Here is a 24136-nt window from a genome sequence, read left to right as displayed (position 1 = left end):
CCTGCACTGCACAGATCAGCACCGTTTTACTGGAGCACACGCATACGATCATACGCATACACTGATGCACATACACACACTCACATACGCACAGTTTACACACACACACACACACACACACACACACACACACACACACACACACACACACACACACACACAACTTCTGTTAGTCCAACTTTTGTAACTTCGATCTGTTATAGTTCCCTGTAGCAATGTCCGTGCTACACACCACCTAGGTGGCTTTTATTTGGCTCCTCAAAAAACAATTGTGTCGGATGGTGATGTTGGAATCGGTTTGTTGTCTCGGTTGAGTATAATGATACACAGCGGTAGATTTAACGTGCTGCCATGCCAGAGAGTGTGTGTGGTCATGGCTGGTTTAACGTGTGAACATTGACTGCTAAATGTACAATAGGTCAGTCTTAAACCAGCCGTCATCCACACACACTCCACATTCCCCGTCCTCAATACATCCCACTGTATGCAAAGCATAACACGTTACCTATACTTCTCTGTGCTACGTCCTTCAACACCCAACAACAATGTTACCCTTGAGGACTTTCAAACAGCAGTTTTATCTGAATTTGTAGAAATCTCAGAGGCGTTCTAATGTTTCCACTGTTGGCAGGGCCTCGCCTCACTGGTGGGCCAAAGCTTGTCTGTTAGCTCTTCTGAGGAGCCTGGCCAAAGGACTGAGGCCCAGCCAAATCAAATGTGTTGCTTGGGTATCTGTAGATATTTTTAGTTTTATTGAACTGACTGACCTGTCAAAAACCAGATTTGATTCCAGAAGGAATGCTTCCAAAGCAATGTGACTTAGTGTGTATATTTAACCATTATATTGTGATCTTGAACACCAGCAGACATGAACAATGTGCAAGATGCACTGCTTTGATTCTGCTCCTCTCTCTTTCTTCATAGGCGTTCAGCGTTCTCCACATTCGTTTTTCTCTGGCAGGCAGTTGAGAACATTCTTGTCCAGATGGAATTCATTTAGACTTGAACTACATCAGGATGAAGTGGCATTGCAATCCTTTCATCATGTCAAGATGGGGGATGGGAAATGTGTAGCGAGTAGAGACACCAGGGATGAAATATCACATAAGAATGTCTTCAACACCAGCAGACTTGTTTGCGAGGGAGAACCCAGTTTCAAACCGTAAAAATGTTCTCGTTTCACTTTGGCATAGGTACTAAATTAGGACAGCAATTACAATGGCCTGGCACTCACTACTTTCTGCAAGTGTTTCTTCCAAACACCTGCAGAAAGTATAGTGCAAGCATATTCTGAGGTTGGGGAGATGTGCATGGTTAGCTGTTCCTAATATTAGACCAACAGAATGACAAATTAACGTGCGTTACGCACAGACTCAGGAGTTGAAACACATTGAATAGCTTGCAAAGAGAGACACTTGGTCCACATAGATCCAGATTAAGAACCATTCGTTCTAATATGGCTGGTTAGTTAGTGAGTTATAGTTAATAATAAGATGTATGATTAGAAATAAAGATGCATTTATACTAGTAAAGTCAAAGAGACTCACATCATGGAGCTTGATAAGATAAACTGGTGAGGGTCACATGCACATACCTTGAGTTAAAGTCTGGAGAGACATTTTAACCTTTCTGTGTTACCTTTTTGATGTCATGTCAACGTGTGTTTCTATTGGTTAGGCAGGTGGTTTTGGTTTTAATAACCCACAGAGAAAATGTTTGTTTCCATCTGTGTGGCCAGGGTCACAGTGGGACTCCTGACTAGCCCAGATGGCTGTTTCCTCTCAGACCTTTAAAGTGAACACCATATTGTCATTGGTCATACCTTCTTGACCACATTTCCCAGCTGGGATTAGGGCAAAAGTAATCATAAATTGAAGGATTTGTATTTTTATGGAACATGGCAGGAAGCTATGGGACACAAATGTTCTTCCCTTTATAAGCGGGGATGTCGTGATCTAACGTTTCCTTTACCCCTGTCGCCGTATCAGCTAGATGTATGCATGCACCAGCCTTTAAATACCCTTCCTACTTCAGATCACCTGATCTTACCTCCTCCTTTGGTATTGATAACAGGTGGCAAAGCGAAGTCCCCACACCCTTTCTATAAATAGTCCAAAATATAGGCTTTTTTTCTGTGGATTTTTGTCTCCTTTGGAGTGGCGTCAGTATAAAGGTTTGAGTAAGTCTGAGTGAAGAAGATGCACATATACAGTATTTGATCACTTGCTGCTCATAGCAAACAAAAGGCTTTAAGCAGATGTGAGTCTAATCCGTAACGGACATCCTCTTTCTACAACTCTTCACCGCTGAAGTCCTCTGACTGATCATGTGATGGCACTGAGCAGAGCGGGGCCTGGCCGCTGACCCCGGGGTATACAGGATGTTGTTGATGGCGTTGTCCCTGTCCCTGTGTCTCCCGGTGTGGGTCGTGGTCGTGCCGCATTCCTTTCTTTCTGAGTCCCTTTGATAGCTGCGGCCAGTCACCGCGGGGCACCACATGAAAGGGTTGGTTGTGGCGACGGAAACCAAGCAACGTGCGTGAGTTTGAACGGGGTTGGCGCCCATGAAGGAGCCTTTCTGTGCCGTTTCCACACGGGGAGGGCTTCGGCAGGGGGGAGAAGGTGCACCGTGAGGCGGTAGGGGGTGAGGTGATCAACTCAACACGTTTGTATACAATTTATATAAAACAACGTATCCGTTTTTATGTAGCTTGTATTGATGCAAGATAGCGTTGATGAGAGAACGGTCCCTGGAACTGCTCTGTGTGAGCCCTCCCGCTTCACGATGGAGGTGACGATAAGGCCGAGGAGGCCTGAGAGACACAGTCCGATATTAGCCGGCTCTCTCTGAGGCGCATACGGGAGCCCTGGTGGTCGGGAGCTGTGAGCCAGGAGGGCTGAACTTGTGGCTTTTATTGCTATGCTAACCAAGCGTTGATGGATCCCTTTTAGGATGAAAGTTAACAAACCGTTGACCAAAGAGGCCCTGACCACGTGTCCTACTGTGCTGTTTGGACATGGATTAAGCCCTCTTTAATTCAGATCGCTTCTACCGTACCACCCTATCCGTCACCACAAGCAGGGACGGGTCAATATTGACATTGTTTAAGTCTCACTTAATCACTTAAGCGTCTTTGCCTGTCCACACTGGAGATGGTGTGCATTGTGTTTGTAGAGCTACGAGGGGGGGGCAGTGAGTGTGTCCTTACTGAGGACTTAGCGGCTGATAGGCTGTGCTTCAGGACACTGAGTGTGTCTTCCTGGAGGGGTCTCCCCTGGTGCCAACAGAGCGGATATCCCACTCTGTAAACACCGATGTTGATTTGGCAGTCCAGGCGCAAAGTGCGTTTAGACAGAATTTCCTCAGACGTCTATACTTTCAACTATCAAATATTCATATCACACCCACCCGTCATTTTGATTAGCCCCTTGTGGACACGTTGTTATTCCTGCTTGTTGTTGAGTTATGTTTTATGAGCACTTTGAGGGCCAGAAGACACATGCTTGACTCAATGGTTTCATTGTCTGATACCACTCATGAGTTGTGTGTGTTTGAGATGGGAGCTGACACTGCTTCCTGTGGGTGTGTGTGCGCGCGTGTGTCTTATCAACACCGGTGACCCAAGATGTCATCATGACTTCTGGGTTCTGCCTTGGAAGTAGTAAAACCTCAAATCGGTCTCTTTCTCTCTCTCTCTACTGTCTGTTCTCTCTGTGACTGTGAGCAGTGGACTCTTTGCCTTGCTAAATGATGGTAATAGTTAGGGGTGTGCATCTCTCCAATAAAAGACGATTCGATGCGTATCTCGATACATGGGGTACGATACGATTCAGGAATGATACATTTTTAAAATGGAACGATTCAATTCAGTTCGATTCAGAAGGATTTCGATTCGATTCGATGTGGCACGGCTCAATTCGAGAGGGTATGATGCAACAGATTTCTTGTTGAAAGTAGACAATCATTTCACAAAATTAATTAACTTGTAAATGTGGCATTTCCTTCAAAAAGATTTATCAAAGACTAGAGAAGAAGTGTATTTGTTAGGGGTGTGCATCTCTCCAATACGATACGATTCAGGAACAATACATTTTTAAAAAATGGAACTATTCGATTCAGTTCGATTCAGAAGATTTGCATCTTTTAAATCAAAATCGATTTTCCGATTCAAATCGGTTTTTGTTACACCCCTAGTAATAGTGAATATCGCGGCCAATCTCCTGAGTACATGTCACTCTTGGATTTTGTTGATGGAGATACTCTCCATAGTCTTTGGTAGTCCTCACCACTAGTATTGGAGTTATGGATTGCCTTGGAGGTATGGTTGGTTAGTCTTAGGCTTAACCCTTTTAGATTCCAATTCCACAGGAATGTCCGCCAAACCAAACAATCATTAATACACAGCATCATTGATTATTTTTGATTATTATTATTATTATTATTATTATTATTATTATTATTATAATTGATGATTATTATGAGAGATTGCAATATTGAAAAATGCTATTGATATAAGAATATTAAACACTAATGACATACACTCCTGGGTATTACATGTTTGACCGGTATTGTTGACCAGTGTCTGATTAAGGGCATTGTTAGTAGCGATGATCTGTTTGTAATCATGCATTTGTGATAGCCTTTAAAAGCTTTAACAATTGTCAATAGCCACCCTGAGCTAAATACTAAAATGTGGTTTTAGTGGAAATTTGGATTATGGATTCCACAACAATGCATTGTAATTCTGCTATGGTTTATGTTAATGTAATGACTATTGAAAGCTCATTCAAATCTAAGCAAACCTTTGCACAAGTCACATGTTTAATGAACGGTTTTCCATTGCATACATGCGTGGTTTAGCAAGGAACTAGCCCCTACATCTCGGAGCGCCGGCCCTTTAAGTGGGGGGTTGGAAATGTCCACTTTATACTACACAGGAATTTGAACTCCTGACAGCATCCTTCACAGCTGGAATTCTTCCCAAAGTCAAAATGTCCCTTTTCTTTCCCACAATAACAACCTCAGACCTTGGTTCCTGATTGTTTGAAAGCAGACAAGCAAACATCCATATATCTTTACAAGTAACGGTTGTGTAGTCCATCCACCTTCTCCTTCTGCTGGTTGTCGTCAGGGTAGCGTAGGCTACTGTACGATCTGTTCAGTTTAACTTTCTGTGACATGCTGAACTATGTTACAATAGTTCCTCTCCGCTCATACCATGACCTTGTTTTGTTCTGTGTGTTTCCGTATTTCTGGGAAATGACACCCAGACACAATCAGCTTTTGTCTTGTGGGGGTAGGATTTGGCACAGTGTTTGGTTTGGAATACTTTTTTTTGTTACTTTTTTTTTGTTGATTCCAGTCCTCTACTCTAAGATATTTGAGTTATGTTTACAGCAGTATATGACTCAGATGGTTATGGTAAAGCAACAATGTCTCATGTGTACATGCAGACAGAGAAACAGGCAGTTGGGTTGCAAAATATGTTTGGAAACCACAGCAGTCAAACGACATTCTTTGTCAAACTTCATAAACACCTATGCAGTTAAAACCCTAGTACGCTTTGGGAGGAGTCCAGAGTGTGCGTGATGCAGAGCTCTTCAGGGCTGCCAGAACTGCTGGACCCTGGCCAACAACATGTTGTGGCTGGAGGAAATATGTGGTTTTCATTGGAGGTCATGGGAAAATGCTTACAAAGCTCTGCTTAGTGACAACGCAGCTCGACCTAGGTTGGTCTGCCCATGATGGCTGTTAATGTATAACTGTGAAGCGGAAGAGAGAAGAGCCAGAGAGAGAAAGCATGACGATGGGTACATACACTCATGGATGAGATTTGCACAGTGTGGCCATCTGGCATATTTTTTGGCAAATGCTTAAAAGTGCCGGGCTATGAATTTATTCAGATCAAAATACATTTTCTGGTTGAGCATTAGAGTGACCAACAGTGCCAATGCACACACCCACGCAACACGGCCACATGAAATACAACAATTTGATCTCACCATGTGAAGTATTTATACTAAACTATTATAACCAAGACTGTATAATGAAGACTTGTAGAAGTGGGCAATTTACTGCAAATTAAAGGAGGCAGTCATCCTACTAAACCAAGCTTTTGAATGTATGGAGCAACGTCACTCAACGACAAGAGATCCCACCTGGGCTGAACTTTGACTGACTTGGTTATTTAGCATCCGGTCCACAGCCACTTAATCATGATTTATTGGGTCTAGGGTTAGCTAATCGACACGTCCGTCATCAAGACAGTTCACCTGAAGCTTGGGTCAGGGGAGAGGGGAGAGGGGGAGAGGGGAGAGGGAGAGAGGGGGAGAGGGGAGAGGGGGAGAGGGTAGAGGGGGAGAGGGGAGAGGGGGAGAGGGGAGAGGGGGAGAGGGGGAGAGGGGAGAGGGGAGAGGGGGAGAGGGGAGAGGGGAAAGGGGGAGAGGGGGAGAGGGGGAGAGAGGAGAGGGGGAGAGGGGAGAGGGGAGAGGGGGAGAGGGGAGAGGGGGAGAGGGGGAGAGGGGAGAGGGGAGAGGGGGAGAGGGGAGAGGGGAGAGGGGAGAGGGGGAGAGGGGAGAGGGGGAGAGGGGAGAGGGTGCTCAAGCGAACGAGAGCGTGGTGTGCACAGGGATGGAGGGTCTAACGGGGCTTGGCCGTGTGGTTTGTGTTTCAGGGGAGCGTTCTCCGAGGTGGTCCTGGCCGAGGAGAAGAGGACCCAGAAGCTGGTGGCCATCAAGTGCATCCCCAAGAAAGCCCTGGAGGGCAAGGAGAACAGCATCGAGAACGAGATTGCCGTCCTGCATAAGTGAGGGGCCTTCCATTAACCTTCCATCCCTTCCTTTACATCATATTTACATTCACGTTCACAGGTAGCAGACGACTTTCATCCAAAGCCACTTCCAGGTTCCATGAAAGTGGGTTGCAGACTCAACACCTGGTGGTGAACTCTTGTCCAGCAGGCAATGAACAGCTATCACAAACACCTATCAACGCACAGCTATTGACCTACTAGGTCAATAGTGATTGACCTGATTAGTGAACGGCTACTGACGAATAGGGGTTGACGCCACAAGTAATGGGGATTTATGGATACATGGCATAGTTTCTGAGACAAACCCAACTGACCTTGTTCCCCAGCAATTGTGGAGCGGTTTGAAAAGCCTTCTCCGTAGAAGTGGAGGAATTACAGAGCCAGGGCGGAAATGACTGAACTACGTTGGGTCCTAAAGCTATTTATAGAGTCCTTGTTGCCTGGGTTACATGAGGCTCACATCCATTGCCGATATGCAGCCATCCTTAGGTGAGGTCTGTGGAATGGGAGATGTGGGTGCGGGGGTGGGAGCAATTTTTTTGGGGTTGCAAAACTGTGGTGAACTGAAAGAAACGGTGGCCTGAGGATTGTTGCTACAGTGTATAGTCTCAAGAGGTCCGCTCGGTATCTCTGCTGGGACATCATCAGTCATCATCATTCATTCCTTCACGGTGCGAAGCAAGGACGCATGTATTGCCATGGGGGGACGGATGTAAATACTATTCAGTATATTCATTGGTCCGAAACCGTCCCTCCGCTCCCCTGGCTCCATGAGAGGGTTGCAGTCCGAGTTAAAAGGGGTAGACCCAGACCGTGGAGTCATACACAACAGACACTCCTCGTGTGATGAAATGGTATCTGCTGCCAATTCCCTTGCATGCTGTTTGGCAGCAGCCATCAATACAGATAGCATTGAAGGGCTGTATGGTTACATCATCCTGCCAGACCTACACGCCTCACAGCCACGTAGAGAACCTGCCCGTTCACCTCTCATGTGCAGAAGATCAGACAAGCAAGCAAGATGTGTACACACATGCTCATCTTGCACGCATGAATACATACATTATTCATATAGTTTTGTGTGTGTGGGTGTGTGTGTGTGTGTGTGCAGGTGTGTGTGTGCAGGTGTGTGTGTGTGTGTGTGTGCGTGCGTGTGTGTGTGTGTGTGTGCATGCGCGTGCGCGTAAGCAAGGCTGCACAGCTTGCACAACGGTTTTGAGCACGCCCCTCATCTGACCGTTTCAATCAGTTAATCATTTAATCCAATCACAGAAGTATCTCTTCAGAGGAACAAAGACATTGATGAAGATGGATGAAGGTCCCCCTTCCGTCGTTACGCCACAGCACTAATCCCCTTCCATGCTGGAAACTGTGTTCGGGCGGTAGAAGGTTGTTGGTTCGAGGCCGGTTTGTGGGGGAGTCCGCCGGGTTAAGAAGCCCCCATTGGAAACGGGTGGTGGTGGAAATGGACATCTATGAGCCTGGTTAAAGAGAGGTGCATGGATAAGTAAATAATAATGAATGAGTCACTGTAATCATTTGATATGAGGAGAGAGTGACTCAATGCTCCAGTACAGTGAAGGCCTTGCTGACTTTGAAGACCCACATAGACACACACACACACACACACACACACACACACACACACACACACACACACACACACACACACACACACACAAGGTGTTTAGTCCAAGGTGTCTGCCCACACAGGAGGGCTCTGGGCGTCTCACAATATAGCGGGAGAAACGCTATATTGTCTGATCAATGGGTTTGTTAGATTTTCATTGCAAAGTGTTTTGCCGCTGTCTGTTGTTTAGCTGTTGAATGCAGAATGTCGTTCTCTGTCCTGTCAAGTACCTCAGAATTGTTTATCACAATTATCTCAATTTCATTTCAGTGAGGCCGTTGATTCAGCCATGTTATTCAGTACGTGTGATTGCTTGTTCATCCGTACGTAGGTACAATATTTGATAAGGGTTCGGGTTAGTCCTGGTAATTATGGCAGAATCCAAATGTGTGTAGAAGGAATGCATTGAATCCTCCTGTCACACCGCTCTGTGTGTAGACATCGCCCTTACAGCCACAAGGGGGCAGCATGGAGCTGCTGTTCTTCTGCAGCCAAAGTCTGTGATCCAAGTGACATAGGCTGGTACACTATTGGACTTTCTTGAATGCTAGTCGATATTTCTACAGTAATTGTGTGTTTGTGTGTGTGTCTGTGTCAGAGTCTGTCAGAATGTCCTGGTTAGAAGACAGAATGTCACAATGTCTGGTGCAGTCTGTCCCACACTGTGAGATAACTGCGCGTTGTGAGTTCACTAACTTTGCGCCTCCAGGTGACTCATCCGCTTCTCGCCGTCACCACGCCAACAGGTCTTGGGAAGTATCAGAATACGGCGCTCAGCCAATTAGGGCCCTGTTTTCTGCAAAGAGGCGAGGCCACTTCTACGGGCTGTGGCTCTGGGTTGGGTTGTGCTCAGTGAGGTAGCAAAGAGGGTGGTTTAGCTGACCCCCAGACAACACATGACAATCACTGTGAGGAATTATATTCCCATCTTTTTTCATTGTTCTTATGGATATTGCTGGGGCGAGATAGAGTCTACCTCTAGCAAGCTCTCACAGTGAAACAATACTGTAATGAATGTGAAACCTTCCTCACTATATTTATCTCTCTCTTCGTCTTCCCACTCACAGACTCAAACATGCCAACATCGTATCTCTGGAGGACATCTTTGAGAGTAAATCCCACCTGTACCTGGTCATGCAGCTGTGAGTATGAACGTGGGTGTGTGGGCCAAGCGCACCTGACAGGCTTTTGTGATGTGTGTGTTTGAAGCTCCTTGTTAGTGGTGTGTCACGCCTTAATTATTGCACTGCACACACACACACACACGCACGCACACACACACACACACACACACACACACACACACACACACACATGCAGCTATATAAACACAGAGACACATGCAAACACACACACACACATAGACACTTTTACCATTCACACTCAATTATAACCATTAGGGAGTTCCCTCACACCATCTGGCTGTCAGCATTTCCCCCTCACATAAGAGACAAGAGAGAGAGAGATGAAGGCTAGAGTGACTGGAAAGTGGGATATGTGAAACATGCAATATGCATAAACATTGTCTGGGATTTTCAATTAAATTTACACTGGATCAAAGCACTCTCACATCCCGTTTTACCGCATATTGTCACGGCCACATCTCACTCTGAATAATATAGAATGTAATAATTTAATTATAGCCTACTCAGCTGGATAAAATATGGTGTCTTGAACATGGAAGCCTCAAAGATGGCAATTAAAAGGAGGAACAGTACGGTGTGCAATTATTCTTACATGACAAATAACATTGGTGTTCATGGAAGTCATGGGAAACAAACCTATCCTCCCCTGTCTTCACCCCTTTCTATTTTTAAACTTTTTGTCATGTGTCCTTTCGTCATGTATTCCCTGATCTCATTAGGCCTACCTGCGTGTGTGTGTGTGTGTGTGTGTGTGTGTGTGTGTGTGTGTGTGTGTGTGTCTCATGATATCATTGTTCATGGTGTGTGTTCTGGTTCTGTTGAACACACGTTTAGCGGCCTCCACCTAGTGGTCAATAAATAGAATACAATGAAGTGACAACAATATGTTGAGTAGTGATATGAGGCTCATGATTTCAACGCTAGTTACTATTTTCATTTAGCAGATGCTAAATTACAAAGACTAAATAACAAATTACAGTTCATTCAGACATGGAGCCGGTGAAGAGGAGAACAGCGTCTCTCTCAACAATGCCTGCGTGCTGTTCAGACATTACAACATTGGTCAGGTCCTACACCTTGCGTTTCAAAGGAATCTGTTCCTAACCGAGAGGTCTCTGGTGCAGGGTTTCTGGCGGGGAGTTGTTCGACCGCATCATAGAGAAGGGCTTCTACACAGAGAAGGACGCCAGCAAACTCATCCAACAGATCCTGGATGCTGTGAAATACCTCCACGACATGGGCATCGTCCACCGCGACCTCAAGGTGAGCTCACAGTCCTCACAGTGCTGCGTTAGGGCGTTAAAACATTTGCATGTTTTACTAAGCCAGTGACAGCCTCGGTAATGTTTACTTCCTGCGTAGTAAACATTTGCACAGTGAAGCATTGAAAAATGTCTTTCATGCTCCACTTGTGTTCCAATGATTGGTTGATTACCTGTGCTGCTGAATGCCGTGTAGAAATAATTCCAGATATCCACATGCTCCCCTCCCAATTACGATGTTAGGAGACGATAGGATCAGATCAATCGCCAGTGATTCACTGTGTTTGAATTGTCAACATACACGGTAATTAGTACAAATAATTAGACCTTTGATGACCTGGACATCGGCCCACAGTGAAAGTAGATCCATGGGGAGGACACGCCCCCACGCCCACCGCGTAACGCGTACAACGGTTCCTTATCAAGGAATGTTTGACCCCATTGAGACGGCAGCAGTCACCTTGAGATGTGTTGTTGTTGTGTGGCTGGAGGCTCTGGTTTGTGTTGTTGTGTGACAGGGGGCTGAGGGCTGAGGGCTCTGGTTTGTGTTGTTGTTGTGTGACAGGGGGCTGAGGGCTCTGGTTTGTGTTGTTGTTGTGGGGCTGAGGGCTCTGGTTTGTGTTGTTGTTGTGGGGCTGAGGGCTCTGGTTTGTGTTGTTGTTGTTGTGGGGCTGAGGGCTCTGGTTTGTGTTGTTGTTGTTGTGGGGCTGAGGGCTCTGGTTTGTGTTGTTGTTGTGGGGCTGAGGGCTCTGGTTTGTGTTGTTGTTGTTGTGGGGCTGAGGGCTCTGGTTTGTGTTGTTGTTGTGGGGCTGAGGGCTCTGGTTTGTGTTGTTGTTGTTGTGGGGCTGAGGGCTCTGGTTTGTGTTGTTGTTGTTGTGGGGCTGAGGGCTCTGGTTTGTGTTGTTGTTGTTGTGGGGCTGAGGGCTCTGGTTTGTGTTGTTGTTGTTGTGGGGCTGAGGGCTCTGGTTTGTGTTGTTGTTGTTGTGGGGCTGAGGGCTCTGGTTTGTGTTGTTGTCGTTGTGCGGCTGAGGGCTCTGGTTTGTGTTGTCGTTGTGGGGCTGAGGGCTCTGGTTTGTGTTGTCGTTGTGCGGCTGAGGGCTCTGGTTTGTGTTGTTGTGGGGCTGAGGGCTCTGGTTTGTGTTGTTGTCGTTGTGGGGTTGAAGACCTCTGGTTTGTGTTGTTGTTGTGGGGCTGAGGGCTCTGGTTTGTGTTGTCGTTGTGGGGCTGAGGGCTCTGGTTTGTGTTGTCGTTGTGCGGCTGAGGGCTCTGGTTTGTGTTGTTGTTGTGGGGATGAGGGCTCTGGTTTGTGTTGTTGTTGTGGGGCTGAGGGCTCTGGTTTGTGTTGTTGTGGGGCTGAGGGCTCTGGTTTGTGTTGTCGTTGTGCGGCTGAGGGCTCTGGTTTGTGTTGTTGTTGTGGGGCTGAGGGCTCTGGTTTGTGTTGTTGTGGGGCTGAGGGCTCTGGTTTGTGTTGTTGTTGTGGGGCTGAGGGCTCTGGTTTGTGTTGTTGTTGTGGGGCTGAGGGCTCTGGTTTGTGTTGTTGTGTGACAGAGGGCTGAGGGCTCTGGTTTGTGTTGTTGTTGTTGTGGGGCTGGAGGCTCTGGTTTGTGTTGTTGTTGTGGGGCTGAGGGCTCTGGTTTGTGTTGTTGTGGGGCTGAGGGCTCTGGTTTGTGTTGTCGTTGTGCGGCTGAGGGCTCTGGTTTGTGTTGTCGTTGTGGGGCTGAGGGCTCTGGTTTGTGTTGTTGTGGGGCTGAGGGCTCTGGTTTGTGTTGTTGTCATTGTGGGGCTGAGGGCTCTGGTTTGTGTTGTTGTTGTGCGGCTGAGGGCTCTGGTTTGTGTTGTCGTTGTTGTGGGGCTGAGGGCTCTGGTTTGTGTTGTTGTTGTGGGGCTGAGGGCTCTGGTTTGTGTTGTTGTTGTTGTGGGGCTGAGGGCTCTGGTTTGTGTTGTTGTTGTTGTGGGGCTGAGGGCTCTGGTTTGTGTTGTTGTTGTTGTGGGGCTGGAGGCTCTGGTTTGTGTTGTTGTTGTGGGGCTGAGGGCTCTGGTTTGTGTTGTTGTTGTGCGGCTGAGGGCTCTGGTTTGTGTTGTCGTTGTGGGGCTGAGGGCTCTGGTTTGTGTTGTTGTTGTTGTGGGGCTGAGGGCTCTGGTTTGTGTTGTTGTTGTTGTGCGGCTGAGGGCTCTGGTTTGTGTTGTTGTTGTGGGGCTGAGGGCTCTGGTTTGTGTTGTTGTCATTGTGGGGCTGAGGGCTCTGGTTTGTGTTGTTGTTGTTGTGGGGCTGAGGGCTCTGGTTTGTGTTGTCGTTGTTGTGGGGCTGAGGGCTCTGGTTTGTGTTGTTGTTGTGGGGCTGAGGGCTCTGGTTTGTGTTGTTGTTGTGGGGCTGAGGGCTCTGGTTTGTGTTGTTGTTGTTGTGGGGCTGAGGGCTCTGGTTTGTGTTGTCGTTGTTGTGCGGCTGAGGGCTCTGGTTTGTGTTGTCGTTGTGCGGCTGAGGGCTCTGGTTTGTGTTGTCGTTGTGGGGCTGAGGGCTGAGGGCTCTGGTTTGTGTTGTTGTTGTGGGGCTGAGGGCTCTGGTTTGTGTTGTTGTTGTGCGGCTGAGGGCTCTGGTTTGTGTCGTTGTTGTGGGGCTGAGGGCTCTGGTTTGTGTTGTTGTTGTTGTGGGGCTGAGGGCTCTGGTTTGTGTTGTTGTTGTGGGGCTGAGGGCTCTGGTTTGTGTTGTTGTTGTTGTGGGGCTGAGGGCTCTGGTTTGTGTTGTTGTTGTGGGGCTGAGGGCTCTGGTTTGTGTTGTTGTTGTTGTGGGGCTGAGGGCTCTGGTTTGTGTTGTTGTTGTGGGGCTGAGGGCTCTGGTTTGTGTTGTTGTTGTTGTGGGGCTGAGGGCTCTGGTTTGTGTTGTTGTTGTGGGGCTGAGGGCTCTGGTTTGTGTCGTTGTTGTGGGGCTGAGGGCTCTGGTTTGTGTTGTTGTTGTGGGGCTGAGGGCTCTGGTTTGTGTCGTTGTTGTGGGGCTGAGGGCTCTGGTTTGTGTTGTTGTTGTTGTGGGGCTGAGGGCTCTGGTTTGTGTTGTTGTTGTGCGGCTGAGGGCTCTGGTTTGTGTTGTCGTTGTTGTGGGGCTGAGGGCTCTGGTTTGTGTTGTCGTTGTGGGGCTGAGGGCTCTGGTTTGTGTTGTTGTTGTTGTGGGGCTGAGGGCTCTGGTTTGTGTTGTCGTTGTTGTGGGGCTGAGGGCTCTGGTTTGTGTTGTTGTTGTGGGGCTGAGGGCTCTGGTTTGTGTTGTTGTTGTGGGGCTGAGGGCTCTGGTTTGTGTTGTCGTTGTGGGGCTGGTGGCTCTGGTTTGTGTTGTTGTTGTGGGGCTGAGGGCTCTGGTTTGTGTTGTCGTTGTGGGGCTGAGGGCTCTGGTTTGTGTTGTTGTTGTTGTGGGGCTGAGGGCTCTGGTTTGTGTTGTCGTTGTTGTGGGGCTGAGGGCTCTGGTTTGTGTTGTTGTTGTGGGGCTGAGGGCTCTGGTTTGTGTTGTTGTTGTGGGGCTGAGGGCTCTGGTTTGTGTTGTCGTTGTGGGGCTGGTGGCTCTGGTTTGTGTTGTTGTTGTGGGGCTGAGGGCTCTGGTTTGTGTTGTCGTTGTGGGGCTGAGGGCTCTGGTTTGTGTTGTTGTTGTTGTGGGGCTGAGGGCTCTGGTTTGTGTTGTCGTTGTGGGGCTGAGGGCTCTGGTTTGTGTTGTTGTTGTTGTGGGGCTGAGGGCTCTGGTTTGTGTTGTTGTTGTGGGGCTGAGGGCTCTGGTTTGTGTTGTTGTTGTTGTGGGGCTGAGGGCTCTGGTTTGTGTTGTCGTTGTGGGGCTGAGGGCTCTGGTTTGTGTTGTCGTTGTGGGGCTGAGGGCTCTGGTTTGTGTTGTTGTTGTTGTGGGGCTGAGGGCTCTGGTTTGTGTTGTTGTTGTGCGGCTGAGGGCTCTGGTTTGTGTTGTCGTTGTTGTGGGGCTGAGGGCTCTGGTTTGTGTTGTCGTTGTGGGGCTGAGGGCTCTGGTTTGTGTTGTTGTTGTTGTGGGGCTGAGGGCTCTGGTTTGTGTTGTTGTTGTTGTGGGGCTGAGGGCTCTGGTTTGTGTTGTTGTTGTGGGGCTGAGGGCTCTGGTTTGTGTTGTTGTTGTTGTGGGGCTGAGGGCTCTGGTTTGTGTTGTTGTTGTGGGGCTGAGGGCTCTGGTTTGTGTTGTTGTTGTTGTGGGGCTGAGGGCTCTGGTTTGTGTTGTTGTTGTTGTGGGGCTGAGGGCTCTGGTTTGTGTTGTTGTTGTTGTGGGGCTGAGGGCTCTGGTTTGTGTTGTTGTTGTTGTGGGGCTGAGGGCTCTGGTTTGTGTTGTTGTCGTTGTGCGGCTGAGGGCTCTGGTTTGTGTTGTCGTTGTGGGGCTGAGGGCTCTGGTTTGTGTTGTCGTTGTGCGGCTGAGGGCTCTGGTTTGTGTTGTTGTGGGGCTGAGGGCTCTGGTTTGTGTTGTCGTTGTGCGGCTGAGGGCTCTGGTTTGTGTTGTTGTGGGGCTGAGGGCTCTGGTTTGTGTTGTTGTCGTTGTGCGGCTGAGGGCTCTGGTTTGTGTTGTCGTTGTGGGGCTGAGGGCTCTGGTTTGTGTTGTCGTTGTGCGGCTGAGGGCTCTGGTTTGTGTTGTTGTGGGGCTGAGGGCTCTGGTTTGTGTTGTTGTCGTTGTGGGGTTGAAGACCTCTGGTTTGTGTTGTTGTCGTTGTGCGGCTGAGGGCTCTGGTTTGTGTTGTTGTTGTGTGGCTGGAGGCTCTGGTTTGTGTTGTCGTTGTGGGGCTGAGGGCTCTGGTTTGTGTTGTCGTTGTGCGGCTGAGGGCTCTGGTTTGTGTTGTTGTTGTGGGGCTGAGGGCTCTGGTTTGTGTTGTTGTTGTGGGGCTGAGGGCTCTGGTTTGTGTTGTTGTTGTGGGGCTGAGGGCTCTGGTTTGTGTTGTCGTTGTGCGGCTGAGGGCTCTGGTTTGTGTTGTTGTTGTGGGGCTGAGGGCTCTGGTTTGTGTTGTTGTTGTTGTGGGGCTGAGGGCTCTGGTTTGTGTTGTCGTTGTGCGGCTGAGGGCTCTGGTTTGTGTTGTCGTTGTGGGGCTGAGGGCTCTGGTTTGTGTTGTCGTTGTGGGGCTGGTGGCTCTGGTTTGTGTTGTTGTCGTTGTGGGGCTGAGGGCTCTGGTTTGTGTTGTTGTTGTGGGGCTGAGGGCTCTGGTTTGTGTTGTTGTTGTGGGGCTGAGGGCTCTGGTTTGTGTTGTTGTCGTTGTGGGGCTGAGGGCTCTGGTTTGTGTTGTTGTTGTGCGGCTGAGGGCTCTGGTTTGTGTTGTCGTTGTTGTGGGGCTGAGGGCTCTGGTTTGTGTTGTTGTTGTTGTGGGGCTGAGGGCTCTGGTTTGTGTTGTTGTTGTGGGGCTGAGGGCTCTGGTTTGTGTTGTTGTCGTTGTGCGGCTGAGGGCTCTGGTTTGTGTTGTTGTTGTTGTGGGGCTGAGGGCTCTGGTTTGTGTTGTTGTTGTTGTGGGGCTGGAGGCTCTGGTTTGTGTTGTTGTTGTGGGGCTGAGGGCTCTGGTTTGTGTTGTTGTTGTGCGGCTGAGGGCTCTGGTTTGTGTTGTTGTTGTTGTGGGGCTGAGGGCTCTGGTTTGTGTTGTTGTTGTTGTGGGGCTGAGGGCTCTGGTTTGTGTTGTTGTTGTTGTGGGGCTGAGGGCTCTGGTTTGTGTTGTTGTTGTGGGGCTGAGGGCTCTGGTTTGTGTTGTTGTTGTTGTGGGGTTGAAGACCTCTGGTTTGTGTTGTCGTTGTGGGGCTGAGGGCTCTGGTTTGTGTTGTCGTTGTGGGGTTGAAGACCTCTGGTTTGTGTTGTTGTTGTGGGGCTGAGGGCTCTGGTTTGTGTTGTTGTTGTTGTGGGGCTGAGGGCTCTGGTTTGTGTTGTCGTTGTGGGGCTGAGGGCTCTGGTTTGTGTTGTTGTTGTGCGGCTGAGGGCTCTGGTTTGTGTTGTCGTTGTGCGGCTGAGGGCTCTGGTTTGTGTTGTCGTTGTGGGGCTGAGGGCTCTGGTTTGTGTTGTCGTTGTTGTGGGGCTGAGGGCTCTGGTTTGTGTTGTTGTTGTGGGGCTGAGGGCTCTGGTTTGTGTTGTTGTTGTTGTGGGGCTGAGGGCTCTGGTTTGTGTTGTTGTTGTGGGGCTGAGGGCTCTGGTTTGTGTTGTTGTTGTGGGGCTGAGGGCTCTGGTTTGTGTTGTTGTTGTGGGGCTGAGGGCTCTGGTTTGTGTTGTTGTTGTGGGGCTGAGGGCTCTGGTTTGTGTTGTCGTTGTGCGGCTGAGGGCTCTGGTTTGTGTTGTTGTTGTGGGGCTGAGGGCTCTGGTTTGTGTTGTTGTTGTTGTGGGGCTGAGGGCTCTGGTTTGTGTTGTCGTTGTGCGGCTGAGGGCTCTGGTTTGTGTTGTCGTTGTGGGGCTGAGGGCTCTGGTTTGTGTTGTCGTTGTGGGGCTGGTGGCTCTGGTTTGTGTTGTTGTCGTTGTGGGGCTGAGGGCTCTGGTTTGTGTTGTTGTTGTGGGGCTGAGGGCTCTGGTTTGTGTTGTTGTTGTGGGGCTGAGGGCTCTGGTTTGTGTTGTTGTCGTTGTGGGGCTGAGGGCTCTGGTTTGTGTTGTTGTTGTGCGGCTGAGGGCTCTGGTTTGTGTTGTCGTTGTTGTGGGGCTGAGGGCTCTGGTTTGTGTTGTTGTTGTTGTGGGGCTGAGGGCTCTGGTTTGTGTTGTTGTTGTGGGGCTGAGGGCTCTGGTTTGTGTTGTTGTTGTTGTGGGGCTGAGGGCTCTGGTTTGTGTTGTTGTTGTGGGGCTGAGGGCTCTGGTTTGTGTTGTTGTCGTTGTGCGGCTGAGGGCTCTGGTTTGTGTTGTTGTTGTTGTGGGGCTGAGGGCTCTGGTTTGTGTTGTTGTTGTTGTGGGGCTGGAGGCTCTGGTTTGTGTTGTTGTTGTGGGGCTGAGGGCTCTGGTTTGTGTTGTTGTTGTGCGGCTGAGGGCTCTGGTTTGTGTTGTTGTTGTTGTGGGGCTGAGGGCTCTGGTTTGTGTTGTTGTTGTTGTGGGGCTGAGGGCTCTGGTTTGTGTTGTTGTTGTTGTGGGGCTGAGGGCTCTGGTTTGTGTTGTTGTTGTGGGGCTGAGGGCTCTGGTTTGTGTTGTTGTTGTTGTGGGGTTGAAGACCTCTGGTTTGTGTTGTCGTTGTGGGGCTGAGGGCTCTGGTTTGTGTTGTCGTTGTGGGGTTGAAGACCTCTGGTTTGTGTTGTTGTTGTGGGGCTGAGGGCTCTGGTTTGTGTTGTTGTTGTTGTGGGGCTGAGGGCTCTGGTTTGTGTTGTCGTTGTGGGGCTGAGGGCTCTGGTTTGTGTTGTTGTTGTGCGGCTGAGGGCTCTGGTTTGTGTTGTCGTTGTGCGGCTGAGGGCTCTGGTTTGTGTTGTCGTTGTGGGGCTGAGGGCTCTGGTTTGTGTTGTCGTTGTTGTGGGGCTGAGGGCTCTGGTTTGTGTTGTTGTTGTGGGGCTGAGGGCTCTGGTTTGTGTTGTTGTTGTTGTGGGGCTGAGGGCTCTGGTTTGTGTTGTTGTTGTGGGGCTGAGGGCTCTGGTTTGTGTTGTTGTTGTGGGGCTGAGGGCTCTGGTTTGTGTTGTTGTTGTGGGGCTGAGGGCTCTGGTTTGTGTTGTTGTTGTGGGGCTGAGGGCTCTGGTTTGTGTTGTTGTTGTGGGGCTGAGGGCTCTGGTTTGTGTTGTTGTTGTGGGGCTGAGGGCTCTGGTTTGTGTTGTTGTTGTGGGGCTGAGGGCTCTGGTTTGTGTTGTTGTTGTTGTGGGGCTGAGGGCTCTGGTTTGTGTTGTTGTGGGGCTGAGGGCTCTGGTTTGTGTTGTTGTTGTGGGGCTGAGGGCTCTGGTTTGTGTTGTTGTTGTTGTGGGGCTGAGGGCTCTGGTTTGTGTTGTTGTTGTTGTGGGGCTGAGGGCTCTGGTTTGTGTTGTTGTTGTGGGGCTGAGGGCTCTGGTTTGTGTTGTCGTTGTGCGGCTGAGGGCTCTGGTTTGTGTTGTTGTTGTTGTGGGGCTGAGGGCTCTGGTTTGTGTTGTTGTTGTTGTGGGGCTGAGGGCTCTGGTTTGTGTTGTCGTTGTTGTGGGGCTGAGGGCTCTGGTTTGTGTTGTCGTTGTGGGGCTGAGGGCTCTGGTTTGTGTTGTTGTGGGGCTGAGGGCTCTGGTTTGTGTTGTTGTCGTTGTGTGACAGGGGGCTGAGGGCTCTGGTTTGTGTTGTCGTTGTGGGGCTGAGGGCTCTGGTTTGTGTTGTTGTTGTGGGGCTGAGGGCTCTGGTTTGTGTTGTCGTTGTGGGGCTGAGGGCTCTGGTTTGTGTTGTTGTGCGGCTGAGGGCTCTGGTTTGTGTTGTTGTTGTGGGGCTGAGGGCTCTGGTTTGTGTTGTCGTTGTGGGGCTGGAGGCTCTGGTTTGTGTTGTCGTTGTGCGGCTGAGGGCTCTGGTTTGTGTTGTCGTTGTGGGGCTGAGGGCTCTGGTTTGTGTTGTTGTTGTGGGGCTGAGGGCTCTGGTTTGTGTCGTTGTGGGGCTGAGGGCTCTGGTTTGTGTTGTCGTTGTGTGGCTGGAGGCTCTGGTTTGTGTCGTTGTGGGGACGGGGGTTGAAGACCTCTGGTTTTGTTTCCATGGTTTCCGACAGCCGGAGAACCTGCTGTACTACAGCATGGACGAGGACTCCAAGATCATGATCAGTGACTTCGGCCTGTCCAAGATCGAGGCGTCTGGCAGCGTCATGTCCACGGCCTGCGGAACGCCGGGCTACGTCGGTACGAACTGCTCACCTTCTTCTGTGTGTGTGTGTGTGTGTGTGTGTGTGTGTGTGTGTGTGTTTTATACTGCATATTTAACTTGTGAGTCAGCGCATTCATCGCTACCCTTTATGTTCCTCAGCTCCAGAAGTCCTGGCTCAGAAACCGTACAGTAAGGCAGTGGACTGCTGGTCTATCGGAGTTATCGCCTACATACTGTGAGCTCCTGTGTGGTCGTGTGAATGCTCTTGGTGTGTTCCAGATGCCTCGGACACCAGCCCTCCGAAGTTGCACTTGTGACGTCATTTCCTGTCTCGTAGCACTTATAGCGTTCCCGTTCGTCTTTGTGATCGCGTCGTGTCATTGGCTAGTCGTTGTTATTGTTAGCGACATTAGCCTCTTTAGCGAACCAGCTCGAAAACGAACAACACAACTTTACATTGTGTCGCACGCACAGCAAGACCGAGCAATGCAGACATTGGTGACCGGAATAAAATAGCACTGTAATCAAGTGTGTAAGAGCATTTAAAATCGACATTAAAATGACCAACGTGGTACAAATACAAAGAAAATGAAATCTCTTCACGGGAGCAGCCATTTTTGTTGAGAGCGTCGTCACTGAGCTCCGTCTACTCTCAGAATTCCGAGGGGGGGCGCGACCAAATGGGGGGCGTGCCTCCGAGAATTGCCGCAAGAAAGCTGGGAGATTTCCCCGCTTGGACCTCGGAAGCATCTGGAACACACCGTCTGTCTCTGAAGGCTGGTGTCGGAGGCGTCTGGAACACACCGTCTGTCTCTCTGTCCTACCTCGGTCCTCCCTGTCCATCAACAGGAGGTGGTGGGGTCCGGTCCTCCTCATCGCTGAATGAATAACCTCCCTTCCTCTGCTGTCCCAGGTTGTGTGGCTACCCTCCGTTCTACGACGAGAACGACTCTAAACTCTTTGAGCAGATCCTCAAGGCAGAGTACGAGTTTGACTCTCCCTACTGGGACGACATCTCCGAATCTGGTAGGGGGGGAATGTGATCACTACTAATCCACCTCATTTGGTCAGTTGAAGTAATAATAGGCTATCATGGAGGCTACTATAGCCTACATGTTTATATATATATATATATTAGGGGTGTGCATCTCTCCAATAAAAGACGATTCGATGCGTATCTCGATACATGGGGTACGGTACGATTCAGGAACGATACATTTTTAAAATGGAACGATTCGATTCAGTTCGATTCAGAAGGATTTCGATTCGATTCGATGTGGCACGGCTCAATTCGAGAGGGTATGATGCAATGGATTTCTTGTTGAAAGTAGACAATCATTTCACAAAATGAATTAACTTGTAAATGTGGCATTTCCTTCAAAAAGATTTATCAAAGACTAGAGAAGAAGTGTATTTGTTAGGGGTGTGCATCTCTCCAATAAAAGACGATTCGATGCGTATCTCGATACATGGGGTACGATACAATTCAGGAACGATAAATTTTTAAAATGGAACGATTCGATTCAGTTTGATTCAGAAGATTCGCATCTTTTAAATCACCGATTCAAATAGTTTTTTGTTACACCCCTAATTGTTAACAGAATGCAATAAGAAACCACTGAAGTGGACCAAACTCTTCTCGGTTCAGCTGCTTGGCTGTTAGTGATCTTTACAGACACAAAGGCTCAACATAATGTTTTATTCTATAATGGGTGTGTGCTAAATGACAGCAGATGCCCGTGAATAATTGGTTTCCTGTTTCCTGTCTCAACAGCCAAAGACTTCATAGTTCACCTGATGGAGAAAGACCCAAAGACACGCTACACCTGTGAGCAGGCCCTGCAGCACCCCTGGTAGAGCACACACACACATACACACACACACACATGCACACACACATACACACAGTCCCAAACACTCACACACACAGACACTTAACCCAGGCCCAAACACGTACACACACTCCCAAATCATCACACCGAACCAAACACACAGATACACACGTCTGCACACACACACACACACGGACACAAAGACAGACCAAAACACACAGACACGTGCACACTCATGCACGCATACTCACACACCCCACACATACACACGCACAGACCGACACAATACATAAACACACTTCTTTCACATAAACAGTAACACACTCCAGGCACCAGGCCTTTGATATGTGGTTGTTGTGTCTGCTCTGTGTTGTGTAGGATTGCAGGGGACACGGCCCTGGACAAGAACATCCATGAGTCCGTCAGCGCACAGATCAAAAAGAACTTTGCCAAGACCAAGTGGAGGGTGAGGCGACATACCAGCAGTGATGCTCTCACTCCATGTGGAATGAATTCACTCTTTCATCTCATTCATTCCTGATGTAGTTTTGGACCATAAGTCAAACAACAGAAGAGTAGTTTGGCTGTTGTAGTGCAGGTCTGGTCTTCAGGGCGGAAGGGGTCGTTGTAGTCGGGGGCAACTGGACAACATTTGATTCACATTAGGAAATAACGCAACGGAGACACACGGAGAACCAACAATACGATACCATGATGCACACAATCACAGAACCCCGTGGAGACGTGTACAGTGAGAGATGTACAGTACGTCACATTACAGCAGGGCTGGATCATAGCTCAGTGTACAACATTCAAAAGTTGTCAAGTAAAAACGCTCTACGCACATTACAAATAACGTATCTTCACTTCACTATCTCGACACAATTCTCCAGCCGCCCTCTTGCTCAACAGTAAACAGAACAAATATCCTGGTTCCGCCCGCCTCCGTACTTCCACTCAATCTTCATCTCCCTTCAGTACTTCGGTCTGGGTGTAGTGTAATGTTCACACGCTTTCTATTCCCTCAAGTTTGGAGGCGCGGCCTGAGAACAGTGATGTACAGGTCCTGAGAGAGTTTCAGTTGTAGTCAAAACAAATACCAGCAAGCAGCAGGAAGAACATGAAGAAAGATGCTAACGAAGCTATTCGGTCTCTTGTGGAAACTCTGCCGAATATCGATAAATTAAAGCCGGAGCAGGAACAGGCTTTGCTTAGTTTTGTTGGTGGTGAAGATGTTGTGGCGCTTCTTCCCACGGGTTTCGGGAAAAGTTTAATTTTCCAGCTGGCTCCGTTAGTGGAGAAGGAGTTTGCTAAGCATGAAATACGTCAGGCCCAAACGTTAGCGATTGGTTAAGGCAGATCCGGAGTGGCACTGGGCAGAGCCAACAGGTTTTAAACTTCAACAGCACCCGCCTTCAAGTGAGCAATCGTTTGTCTCTATAGCAGCTCTAGACCATCGGTACGAATGAAACGAGTACGAAGGTCTAGTTAGGACTAGGCTACACAACAATGGGGTGTAAAACAAAGACAGTGAGATCTTCAAAGGCAGTGGATCCCTGGTTCCTTCCTCCTGACGAGGTTCATCACCACGCGGTCTCTGTGGTCCCACAGCGAGCGTTCAACGCCACGGCCGTGGTGCGCCACATGCGCCGCCTGCAGCTGGGGACCAGCCTGGAGGGACCCAACCAGCCCAGCCTGCTGCCGGAGGACCTCCCAGGTACAGGTCACACACACCAGCACCGCCGGCTAGCAGCGCCCGCTAGCAGCGCCCGCTAGCAGCGCCGGCTAGCAGCGCCGGCTAGCAGCGTCGGCTAGCACCGCCCGCTAGCACCGCCCGCTAGCACCGCCCGCTAGCACCGCCGGCTAGCAGCGCCGGCTAGCAGCGCCCGCTAGCAGCACCCACTAGCAGCGCCCGCTAGCAGCGCCCGCTAGCAGCGCCGGCTAGCAGCGCCCGCTAGCAGCGCCAGCTAGCACCTCTGGCTAGCACTGCTGGTTAGCACCGCCTGCTAGCAGCGCCCGCTAGCAGCGCCCGCTAGCAGCACCAGCTAGCACCTCTGGCTAGCACTGCTGGTTAGCACCGCCCGCTAGCACCGCCGGCTAGCAACGCTGGCTAGCAGTGCCTGCTACTCTCCTCTGGCGGTGCTAGCGGGTGGTGTTAGCAGCGCCTGCTAGCGGGCGGTGCTAGCCGGCGGTGCTAGCGGGCGGTATTAGCAGCGCCTGCTGGTAGCGCCTGGCTCTCTGGACCAGAAGATACCTGACATTGGTCTCACCAAGCAGACTCCAGATTGAGACTAATGGTGGACGAGGTCCAATCAGGGCTAACGAGGCGTTTCGTTTCATTTACATGTTTTATTATTGTACACGTGTCGTCGGCAAACAGCGAACACAAACTCCAGCCAGCACTGGTGAACTGTGGAAAAGTGGCTCTGAACGTTAGAACGAACGCCCTGTCGACTGGCCACTGCAGAAATATGCTTTCCCCTTCTGAAATAAAAAACCCTTACGAAAGCAACCGCTCACACAAATGTATTTCTCTGGGTGGAATATCTCTGTAATGAAACAGGGAACAAGGCCCAGACTTTGGGATGTCTCTCCATAGAAAGTCTGTTAGTCTAACTTGGTAGGACTGCTGGGTCCCAGATTAACGTGATGGACACAATGGGTCGGGATCCACAGCGGAACAGGCTGGAAGAGGAACGTCCTTTCTGTATACCGATGCGTCTTTTATTATATGGTGTATTAGTGCAAA

The 24136-nt window shown here is 49.6% G+C and overlaps 1 protein-coding gene across 1 annotated transcript in view; it reads left to right on the top strand.

Annotated features, from left to right (window-relative positions):
• The window catches only part of camk1b (calcium/calmodulin-dependent protein kinase Ib), a 40450-nt gene that overhangs the window by 14293 nt on the left and 2021 nt on the right, over window positions 1-24136 (top strand). Inside the window, exons 3-11 of the mRNA XM_084463782.1 lie at window positions 6674-6805; window positions 9509-9583; window positions 10711-10849; window positions 19464-19590; window positions 19715-19790; window positions 20469-20581; window positions 21330-21408; window positions 21766-21853; window positions 22999-23104. Of these exons, the coding sequence (XP_084319908.1) occupies window positions 6674-6805; window positions 9509-9583; window positions 10711-10849; window positions 19464-19590; window positions 19715-19790; window positions 20469-20581; window positions 21330-21408; window positions 21766-21853; window positions 22999-23104 (935 nt within the window). The remainder of the gene's footprint in view (window positions 1-6673; window positions 6806-9508; window positions 9584-10710; window positions 10850-19463; window positions 19591-19714; window positions 19791-20468; window positions 20582-21329; window positions 21409-21765; window positions 21854-22998; window positions 23105-24136) is intronic.

Source organism: Micromesistius poutassou (assembly GCF_964030765.1).
Source record: "Micromesistius poutassou genome assembly, chromosome: 2".
In the NCBI taxonomy this organism is placed as follows: domain Eukaryota; kingdom Metazoa; phylum Chordata; class Actinopteri; order Gadiformes; family Gadidae; genus Micromesistius; species Micromesistius poutassou.
Note: the sequence above shows the minus strand (reverse complement) of the source record. Positions and strands in the feature narration are given on the sequence as shown.